General features: G+C 41.2%; 1 protein-coding gene across 1 annotated transcript in view; it reads right to left on the reverse strand.

Annotated features, from left to right (window-relative positions):
- Window positions 1-9,272, reverse strand: part of syne1a (spectrin repeat containing, nuclear envelope 1a) — a 142,346-nt gene extending 133,074 nt beyond the window's left edge. The window contains exon 1 of the mRNA XM_085247598.1: window positions 9,030-9,272. Within this exon, the coding sequence (XP_085103724.1) occupies window positions 9,030-9,096 (67 nt within the window). The 5' untranslated portion in view covers window positions 9,097-9,272. The remainder of the gene's footprint in view (window positions 1-9,029) is intronic.
- Window positions 9,273-12,058: the final 2,786 nt, after the last annotated feature.

Raw genomic sequence — 12,058 nt, forward strand, 5'->3', positions numbered from 1 at the left:
CCAATTCAATAACATTACTGCAAGAAAATCCTTTGGCCCATGCTGCGCTGCAACCAGGCAAAGATCTATTGTTCTAGAGAGCCCACGCATTATCAATGATGTAAATAATAAAACAGAATATATTGACCGATGCACAGTGTGTTTCCATTTACTCCAGCCTCTATGCCAAGTTCAAGGTGCTGCTAAACAGCTACACCCGAACTCAGAAGTGTGAGGGAACTATCCGAGGTGCTGAACCCGCCAAAAAGAATCAATCAACGAGAATTAATGCAATTTTTAATCCACTTTAAAGCAGTAAATTTACAAAGAGCCAGCACTAAATAATGACCAGCTATAGCCACGCTGAAAGTCCAAGTCTTTTGAGCTCAGTATTTCTAGTTTGTTTTGTTTTGTTTTGTTTTTTTTAGATAATTCTTCCTTTTTAACAGTGAAAAATGTGGAAGCAGAACTTCTCTGGTGAACTAAACTGTTAAGAAAAACAACCCCAGGGCAAAAACCAAAACAACATGGTGAGGATTCATGGGACTTATTAGACTTCACCACGGGAGCTGAGAGAACCACAGGGTGAGCAGGTGCACACAGGCTCACACACACATGTTGAACAGAATAAGCTGAATGGAGACAATCACTTTCACATATACTGTATGTACAAGAATAAACCAACAGACTCCTTTAGGCTGCAGATCTCAGGAGTGTTTCAGTCTTTCCAAGAGGAAAAAAAAAAGATGATAGTGGGGGGGTTGAAACAGCCTGAACCTCAGCTGGTCTGGATCCCTGTTGGAGCCCCTGGCAGCCCCAGAAAATACCAGATCCTTCACTGAGGTTGTGGAGGTTGGACGTGGGTCAGCGCCCAGCGCTCACACAGGTATGCCTGCAGGGTGCGCTGCTTCCTGAGGAGAGGAGGAACCGTCTCTTTTCAGCCATTAAAGGAAAAACAAACGCCCCCCTGGAAGGTGGAATAACGCCGTGTCTGCTCATCATATAATGCATTCACCCTAAGGATATTTGGGTTTTCTCTCTGAGCAAACAAGACTTCTTATTTAGCCCTTCATGACTGTACAGAGACACAGCGCCACCTTGTGGATAAGTAAAGCTTTAAGTATTTGAAGTTGATGGGGTTTTTTTTCTTATGAATGCATATTACCCAAAAGGCAACGTACAGACAAAAGAAAGCAAGAGAAGAGGACAGAAAGAACAAGCTCAGCTTTAAACCTCAGCCTCTCAGATGACCCCGCTCTGCACTCAAAGCATTTCTGATCTCTTTTAATCTATTAATGACTCCACAACTCACCAGCCATGATTATGGCCAATCACATATGGACGGGCACTCCACATACTTACTGTACAAGGTCACACACTCTGATGTCAAGTATTAATGTAGTAATACATTGATTTAATCATATTATCTTCATATTATTCAAGCTGGTGGACATTTAAATTCATCTAACAGCTGCATACCAACCTGGATTAATTGCTTAAACGACAGTCACTATGAATGTGTGTGTATATGATGAGGCTTTTTTAGATTTCTGAAAATAGTGCGTCTTGCAGCACAACATTAATGGATCGTGCCTGTGAACACCATCGTGCACTAAATGGATGGCTTTGTTGTACGCCGCAGAGGTACCCTATAATTGCTTCACACACTCTTTCTCACACACACACAACCTATTTTGCAACACTTGCACGCACACCCATCCCACTGCACTGATTTCACAGGGTTTAGAGGCTTTTCTACCCCTGCTTCTTCCAACAGCTTATTTATCCACTTCCTGACTCCAGCTCTTCTCTTTCACCCCAACAATTCCTAATTTATAAAAAAAAAAAAAACCTTCTCTGCACTTCCGCTGGAGTACTTCAGCCCGAGCACTCAATAACACCATCTATCACGCTCTCAGCACCTCCACTCAACCCTCACGTCCATTCAGCCTCTCCATTCGCCATCCCACTTCATTTACAACACATTTTTACCAGACTCGACGTAAGTGCTGAGACGGAAGTCCAAATGTCAGCCAATTAGCATACCTAATTACATTTCAGTAATAATGATACCACATTAAAAGGACTAAGAAGGGGGGAACAAGTCAAAGTGATTATCAAAACAACCCCTTGCCTCTTTCAAGCACCATCACTCCCTTTTCAGTAGCAGATGTGCAGAGAAGGCACTTTGTCGTTTGACAAAAATGTCCAAATATCACAGTGTTCATTAAAGCCAGGCCACTGATACAGTAATTTCAGCAATTTTAGCACCTGCGGTACTGACGCACACACATACACACACACACAACAGCAATGAAGGCAGATCAGAATGCAAATGCAATACAGCAAAACAAACTAAAGGAATTTAAAAAAGAAATATGTAAAAATCAAATGAGACAAAAAAGTCTAAACAGGTCATCTCTCTTAGCGTAGACAGTATATTTGTTTCAGATATTAATTTGATTCATTTCTGACAGAGGAGCTGCAAAATATCAGACACATCCTGCAGCGAATCAGTGTTAGTCCGTGAGCTACAGCCTTCTGTCTTGTTTTATCAAGGCCTTTATCACAGCGAAATACATTTAGGTGAACACAACAAAATTTTAACATCACACACACAATCAGACTAAACAAGCGGCTAATACAAAGCATCTATTCCACTGGAGGCACAGGGGGTCGTATCAAAACACCATTCAGCAGCACTAAGAGCATTAGAAAGACTCAATTTGGCTTTGAAAAAATATTTTCTGCTTGATGTTTCTCTGCTGCTCTCCATGAATGTATGTGATGATTGTGTGTGTGTGTGTGTGTGTGTGTGTGTGTGTGTGGGAGAGTGCGGGAGTGGGTCAGACAGTCTAAGCTCTTTATCCAGGTTCAGTGGCTCGCCGCACATTACAGGGACGAGTAAAGTGAAAGGACTAGCGTCAGCACACTAAATAAATCACTGTGGCCAGAGCAGTGAATTCAGTTATAATGCTCGTCTTTGCTGTGAAATAAAAATGCTGCCTGGCACAGAGCCAGAATCATCTGCAAAATCCTGTTGCACATATCCACTTGAGCGCATTTATGCCCATCCAGCTGGGCAAATTTTCTTTGTTATTAAAAGTGAACCTAAACCAATTCTTTTTTGCATCTGGCAGATGTCCGAGCGCCTTTTACTTCACTAAAACCATCTGTCCCATTCACAGTGCATATCTGTAAAGGTATTACATTTAATTTCCTTCTACTTTCACCTGAATTTTGTTGTTTTTTTTCCTTATTACGCATTCTTGCAACAGGCAAAAAGGGCTTGTTGTGTCAGATGGCAGAGTTGCGTCTGTTTCTTAAAAACAAAATGAGGTGTTTTTATTTTCATAATTTTCTGTGAGCGACACAGAAAACAGGAAAACTTGGAAATTACTTACTTATTACCACATTATCTGCCTGACTGACCTTTACTAGGTCAAGGATTCACTATCTGACCTCTATTTAAAAGCGCTAAATTTACCGCCAGAGGCAAAAGTTTCTACTATCCAATCACAATGAGATGGAGGGAAAAGGGGGACAGAGGTGTCTGTGGGTGAGAGATAAGAGCCTGCATGAGACTCAGAGTATTACAGAAAGAGGCTGAATGTGTCTCGGGGTCAAAAGCTCAGGTGTCAGGATTTTATCTGTTAAGACATTGTTTGGCACGTCCATCAAAACTATCTGAAGCTTCAATCTGACAGACAGCATCAAAGAAGATACTGTATCGTGGAATCGGTGTGGCCTAAAGCTGTGATTTTGCCCCATGCTACAGCACCTAATAGTTTGAGATAACATAAATACTCCTTTCATTATATCTTTAGAGTCACTTAATGCTGCCTGTGTTGCATAAAATGTTAGAGTTAGAGAAAGATTTTTATATTGTAATTCTTCTTCTTCACTTAAATAACGCAGGAATACACTCTGACCTTCGTGAAAGAGTGACATTTAAAAGAGCGTCTAGAGTGGATGAGTGTGACCCACCGTACATATTGTACAGGAGGGACCCTCAGTGACCTAATCTTGTGATACGTCACTCAAAACCTCACTGACTGTCAGGTTAAAAGAGATTATGATCTGATCTGCAATAGAAGCTGCCACTGGGAAGCTTGCATGGTCTGAACACAGATACCCATTAGTGCAGGGACAAACATACACACACACCTTTTTATCAAGCATAACGTGCCGTTACAGAAGCAGAGCCTGAACCAGACATGCCCCATAAGCCCACAGGGTGAAAAAGAGAAAAAAAAGCCCTGTGCTGGCTGTCATGCGACTGCCGTTTATGGCAACGAGTCACAAACACAATCTGGAAGTACAAGGAGAAGAAGAAGCAGCAGAACAAACAACAACTCACGCTACAGCGTTGTTCCCGAGCAGACGCTCTGCCACAGTTCTGCTCTGGTGGCCTTGAAGACTTCCTCTGGGTCTGTTTAACTGCTCAGTTAAACTGCTGACACCCAGTCTTATAAAAAATTACAAAAATAAAACGTTGCACTAGAGCTATTTTTAACACAGCGATTATTTCGGTGTCTATGTAAATGTGGACACGTGTGTGTGTGTGTGAAGCCACGGTGTGCAGAGCCACAGACGATAAATAGTGGTGTCACAGCTAAACAGGAGGCTGGCATGGCTCAAGGTGACCGTCTGCTCGGGCCTTCCTTGGCTGCGGCCGCATCATAATGTCGCCCCTGGCAACAGGATGTCAAGCTGGCCCTGGGCCAACCCAAGGATCTGTGCCAGGCCCACTAGCAACTAGGAGCTTAAAAGCTGGTGTGTGGGCTCGCTCTCTCTCTCCACCCCCCCCCCCCCCCAACAACTCTGCTGGTCCAGTCCTCATTTTCCTGCTTTTCCCGCTGTCGCTCTCATTCCCATTTCATCCATCTGAAACTCTCAGTATGGGGCTCATATCTTCCAGATGTGCTGCCTCTCTGTTGCCTATGCACTTTACCCTCTCAGCCTTTTTTCCCCCTGCTAAGCATCTTCCTTTACCAAAATTACACAATGCAGAGAAAACTCATGCAGGTGTGCACACCCACCTCAATGAGATTTAGCAAACTTGTCCACTCGATGGGCCGGCAGACGGCAGCGTGGACGTACCCCTCTTCCGCCCACGACAGAGAAAACAGGTGAGAAATTGTAATAGCAAAAACAGCGCATCGCTTTTCTCGTTAATGAGAGACAACAAACAGGCAAATTCCACAGCATATGGATGAGTTCAGGCTGGGAGGTGTTCAAAGCGGCCTTGCCGTTCTCTGCCATATGGTGTCACTAATTGCGATGTTTTTGGGGTTTTTTCCCTTTTGTATGAGACAGAGAGGTGCACCAAAAGAGCTGGTTAAAGGGAGAAAAACACAAGCCCAAAACTGGGGCAAAAGTTTTGATTGTTTTGATGTTGCATTGAGCCGTTTCTTGCTTCTCAAGCGGTCGCCAAATTGAGCCTTGAGGGAGAACGGTTTAAAACATGGCGATTTGAGATTGTTATATTCCCTCGAGATGATGAGGAAATATGTTAAACTAATCGCGGTTTACAAGATATGCAAGTGACATTAGATTAGATATATTTATACAACTAACCGAGTTTTCTTCCCTCAAACACATGTGAACATAACAATTATCCCAGTAGAGTCACATTGTCATGAACAAAGGCTCCATACATTTCATCTACAGCTGTCTTAGGGTACAAGCTCAGAACTATATAATACTGGAAAGAACACGTTTTTATGTTGTGTTTCACTTTCATCTGCAGATTAATGAAAAAAAAAGAAAAGTGCTCCTCTTTGATTCCTACAAAACATCTTGATTATATTATCACAGGTTTAGCTCTCGCCTCCCAGGAGATGAACGGCAACCAGAACACATCAAACAAATGAAATTAGATTCTGCTTGCCCGCTGTCAACAAGCTAATTTGATGCTGTACTCAGAGGCGAGAACATATGAGATACATGAGAGCTACATGTTATGAAAAAAGAAAGAATAAAAAAAACTACAGAGTACAATCAAAAAGTTCCATGACTCAACCCATTATAAAGGAAAGACAATACTCCTGATTTAAATTTGGACTAAACCTAAATATCTGGAGAAAGTACATGTACAGAGGCAACTGTAAAGGGGACCGGCCACTTCATTAGGTATACCTTGCTAGTATTGAGAGATTTTGGTCCATATTGAATTGATTATCACACAGTTGCTGCAGATATGTGTGCTGCACATGCAAGCATGTTCCACCACACAGTAAAGGCCCTCATCTTGATAGAGAAAATGTGACCGTGGAGGCCATTTGAGTACATTGTACTCATTGTTATATTCAAGAAACTAACTTGATGTGATCGAGCAGTGTGACACGGTGCATGAGAAGATGTGTACACATAAAGGCATAGACATGATCCGGATCAATACTCAGGTAGGCTGTAGCATTCAAACAATTCTGTGTTGGTACTAAGGGCCCCAAAGAGTGCCAAGAAAATATCCCCCAACACTATTATAATATTAAGAGTACTTTGAATCAGTGGTAAAAGGCAGGATGGAGCCATGCTATCGTGTTGTTTCTCCAAATTCTGACCCTACCCTCTGAATATCACAGCAGAAATCAGAGTTCATCACACTAGGTAATGTTTTCCAATCATATGTTGTCTAATTCTAGTGAGCCTGTTTGAATTGTTGCCTTAACTTCCTGTTCTTAGCTGATAGGAGCAGCTCCTCTTGGGTTCTTCTGTGGCTGTAGCCCATGTGCTTCAACGTGGTGTTCAGAAATCCTCTTCTGCATATCTTGTTTGTATTCAGTTACTGTCTTCTCCTCTGACCTCTGCCATCAGCAAGATATTTTCTCCTGCTAGTCATTGGATAGTTTCTATTTTTTTGGACCAGTCTCTGTAAGCCCCTGAGATGGTTTTGTGGGGAAATTCTCAGTAGGTCAGCATTTTCTGAAGAACTCAGATCAGCCATTTTTTAACACCAACAACCATGCTGCGTTCAAAGATACTCAAATCACCGTTCTTTCCCATTCTGATCCTTAGTTTAAACATTAGCAAGTCGTTCTGATCATGTCTGCATGCCTAAATCCTTTTAGTTGCCGCCATGTTTGATAAATTAGACATTTATGTTAAGCAGCTGAACAGGTGTAGCTAATAAAGTGGCCGGTGAATGTAGATCAAGTACAGATTTTGCTTTTTCAACACATTTAGTAAGAACGATGCATATTCCAACCACAGGCAATATATCAGACTCGAATATAATAGGCACATACTAAATTCAGCAGAATCAAAGATGATCTACGCGTTGTATTTTTGTGGTAACGGCTACTGCGGCTACATTAGAGCAGCATTGTTCCCACAAACCCTCAGTCTTTCCATTTGTAAAGACACCCACAGCAACAGAAACAATTTTATCTGAAATGCTTACAATTTGTGAAACCATTAAAGCAACAGTTGGTAAAAGGGCCGTTTGCTAAAATGAGATAAAAGTTTCACTAACTGGAGCTGACACACTGCCAAAAAAAGTAGGATCCAGTCAGAAGTCTGTGGCTGGAACAAACCATTGTCATGTTATTTACATCCTTACAGCATTCAATAAGAATCCTATACCTATAAGTAGTAGAAGCTTGCCAGATATCTAGAAACACCACCATTTAGATGCCGATGAAACATTATCCACCTCTTTGAAATCGGGGTGTCTCCCTGCGGATTAATTTGTTTTAATTCTAAGAAGTATGAATAAATAATGGGATCATATGACACCCTTTCATTGTTGCAAATGGTTAAATGCGCACTCAATGCGTGTCTGCATCAATCCGTCTTTGCACTGGAGAGACGGCTCGAGGGGAGGCTTCTAAAATTAGATCCATCAGCGTACAATTGAGATTCAAAGTGTGCATCCACACCTGCACACAGTGATGCAGGGGAACCACGTGGCTGCTGATGCTGTTCTCGGCTTTCACAGAAACTGCCACCTCAGAAGCCTTACAGTGAGCAGCCATATTGGATCTCAGCTCTAGTGTCACCTGACTACTTTGCAAGCGTCATCAATCTGATCCTGTCAGCAAAGGATACATGATCCCGGCACACTGAGATACACCGTTTCCCACTGGAAGCTTGTGAAACTGTTAAAGCCATGCTGTTTCATTATTAGCAAATGGGAATAAATGCTAGTTATCTGCTCCAAAAAATACAATAAAATAAAATTTTAAAGAATAGAGAATAAAATTTTAAAGAAGAAATAAAAGTTAGAGGTTAGAGAAGATTTAAAAAAAATACTTTAAGCTGATTATTTTAAATTAGCCAGGTTGGATGTAACTGTGCCAGCAAGCTGAGGATATAACTGTCCATTATGAGGAGTCCTGCTACTAAAGCCGAGTTAGGCTGAGGAATAGACTTCATCCTGTCAGCTTCTCTGAGGATTAGCTTTGCTATTGTCTGCTTCCCTGTCAATCAACATACAGAAACATATATATACACACAAACACACACACACACTGCACTCCATGTGTGCAATCACTAACACAGATAGACCAAACACACAGCGAGCAAGCAGGCAATTAAAACAAACACAAAACACAAACAAGAATGGGGCAATAATGCTGTCTCTCACACATTTACTCATTACCATTTGATCAAGTTTTTTTCCCAATGAAAAAGAAAAATTATATGTCAAATAATAAGCTCTAACTGCTGCAGGTTTCTCCATCTTGATTTAAAAAAAAGATTCAGAGCATTTAAAATAAACCAAAGCACTGATAGGGCCTGAAGGTGAGATAAAACAGAACTGATTATAACCCCAAATTTCTACTGTACTTCTTACACTGCATGCAGTGACATTGCACATTCCACTGATTTATGCCCTTCTCATACCAAACATTTATCAGCCATATGAACTTGAATTCCAGCATTACACATCAGGACATTCATGTCATGAGGATGAGATGGAAGACAGATTTTTCCACGCTGTCTCTACCTCATTCTGCTCTGCTGTGTCATACCAAGCTCTAGGTCACCTCTAAACACTCTGCAAAACCAAGTTAGAGCATTGTGAGTAAGCATTTGGCTCCTACCTTGCAGCTTCTGCATCACGTTGGTAATATCCCGAGCAGAGTGTCCGTAGTGCCTGGGTGATGCCATGCTGCTGTGCTGAGGTCACTAAAGTCACGTCCCAGCTCCTGTGAATCACCCTGGCAAGATCCTCATGCTCTGACCAGGACTGCAGCAGTTTAGAGTCTTCACACTGACCGCAGTGTGTCAAGACTGAATCATGCCAATGTTGCTGTTTCTTTTGAAGTCATCCCTGTTACAGTAGCTGTCTGCAATCCTCACATTCTGCAGAGCTCCTCCCCTGGTAATGATGATGTAAGTGCAAACTGGATGTGTATGCGAGCATGCATGCATGTGTGTCTGTGCACTGAACATCTTAGAGGCCCCCCTCCCTTCCCTGAGCCTTTTACTCCTGCAGACTGTATAGCTTTGTGGTCTGCATGTACTGCCACCTGCTGTCCAACCAAAAGGAATACGCTTCCATCTCAGACCTCAGGATAGGGCTTCTTCTCCTGCCTTCTGGTTCTTCCACATGGGAAGTTGGCTTCAGCTGGGCAAATGTGCGTGTCTGCAGAGTGGCAAAAGAAAGAAACAAGAAAAAACAGAATGAGTCACAGAAAATGTGCGATGGAAGATAAATCCCACTTTAAAAAGGGCTGACATTAAAGAATCAAACCTGTCAGCACCAATACATGTTAAGGATACTGAAAATTTATCAGACTCAATTTGAGGGTAATATTGGTTTGAGCATTAATTTGTTGAAATGGTTAAAGCCAAACTTGTGCACTCACTCCAGAGTGATAACTACGCCTTCAGCCAGACAGAAGGACTGATGTATTTGCTTTATTAGTGGTGGAAAATGGATGCTATTTACCAAGATTAACTACTCTTAAATTACTGAAGATAAAATGGAGGCAAAATGGATTAAAACAATTAGCGTTAATGATGCATAGAAAACAAAATCACTTACATATTTGAAAGCATGTTGTTTTGAAAATGAGCTATATGGCTCTACCACTTAAAAATCCAGAAAGTATAATAATTTGTTGGCTTTGTTTGATGGTTAAGGAAAGAATTTCAAGCTCCAACCTGTTGTATAAATCACATTTGGGTTGGGTTGCACCTTAAAAATACAGTTTTTTAATATGAAGTCATTGTAATAAATAAAATAATACAATGACTAGATGATCATATATTGTCTATATTTTTCTCCTTACTTAAAGGAATACACTGGAACCCTGTTATTAATCATTTTTCCTAACAGAAAAATTGTTATTTCACTGGTATTAATAGAGGTAGACCATCTCTAGCATGATAAAATCTAAATATACATAAGCATACAGAGAACATGTGCACACGTGTGCAAAAGTATGACATAATGCTGCTTGATTTCAATATAAACTAGAAGTTTCAGTTGCTACTTAATTCATTGCTTTGTGAATTATCCCATGACATCACCTTTACAGTGTGCTCAGGTTAAAGGTTGGATGGGGTGCGGGTGGCAGTGGGGGGGATTGGTGTCTTTTGCAGATCAAATCCTTGAAAATAAGCGAGCTGTATCCTAACCAAAGGACATTTCATTTTAAGTGTAGTTTTAAAGGAATCACACATATATTTTGGGGCTGGAATGACAAAGAACATTAAGAACAAACCTCTGTGAATCAAGCAATAAAGCATCTCCCTTAAAACACAATGTCCAAGATATACTACCCAACAACAGATCAATGCCACTCTTTGAAATGCAAGAGGGAGGTGCGATGAACCACTGGGCTCTGAGCACTTATTGCGATGTGTAATCCCATTAGACAAGTCCTTTCATCATCATCTCAGGAGAGCTCTTAGAAAACTAAAAGAGGGAGCTACAGAGCTCCGTCCAGAGCGTCATTCCACAAAGGCAGACACAGATGAGGACGCCTTGAAAACAGAAAAACTAATAAATGATCGACTGAAGCTTCTTTGATTTCACTAAATGATTGGCAGCAGGTGAAAAGGGCTGATTTTAAGGATGAGGATTTGCCTTCCACAGTATATCTGCAGGTCTGGATGTCTAGATTTCTGCAACATCTCGGCAGCCTTTTTGAAGCTTTTGTTGCGTGCTGTTGTTTTGTTTGTTTTCTGCAGTGACTGTGTAAAAATAATATTTACTGGGGGGAAATATTTGTCTTTCAGCCAAAAAGCTGTGGAGAGAAGATGTGGAAGAACATGAAATCCTCAAAATAACTCCCCCAAACAAGATGAATTGGTGTTTTACTGGTAAACCTACTAAAAAATGTTCTAAACCACAGTGTAAGACAAGGCAAAAACAAAACAAAACAATAATCTATTCAAATTACAGGCCTGCCATTGCTACTGCCATAGAAAATATGGGGCAAAAGATTTACCTTGGTGAATTCAGTATCAGCTATACAGGAACTCCTTCCCAATAAATGTACATGTGTCAGAATCAGCCGTTTGACTCGTCAGTGCACTGAAATGTTGTGGGATTTCGCTGGATTGGCCGGCTGCTCTGCAGCAGGAATGGACTGCTGATTCCTACATTTTTACACAGCTCAGCTCGAGGTGACCTCTACCGTTCAGCGCCCCTGTGGACCAAAACAGATTCAGCGAAAGAGTAAGTCGACAATGCTGCAGCAGAGGAGAGCAGAGACAGGTCAATAGGAAACCATCCAAGAGTAACCCTTTTAAGATCCGTTTTCTTATCTAATCATTGCACAGCCAGAGAGCTGGGAGCAAGACTGCTAGCATGGTAATCTCTTTCATGCATAGTCAGCAGTTTTCTGAAATCTCATTAGAAAGTTTGCTGTATGCATGGCAAAAATCAACATGCTAAGAGAGAAACGCTGTTCTGCAAATCTATTATGGGTCCTGAATTATTGTATCTGAAAAGTTGTTTACCACGAAACATGTTTGAAACATGAGTGAATCTTTCCAGTTATACTGATGTATGTTATGTATTCAACTCAGAAGCCTTTTACATGTTTTTCTGTAGCAAAAAGGACACAATTATTTATGTAATTAATTCATGAAAATTGTGTAAAAATGTACTTGCCTT

Source organism: Mchenga conophoros, linkage group LG15, assembly GCF_057382185.1.
Source record: "Mchenga conophoros isolate Kocher_MC1m ecotype Shallow Benthic linkage group LG15, M_conophoros_male_GT1.1, whole genome shotgun sequence".
NCBI lineage: Eukaryota > Metazoa > Chordata > Actinopteri > Cichliformes > Cichlidae > Mchenga > Mchenga conophoros.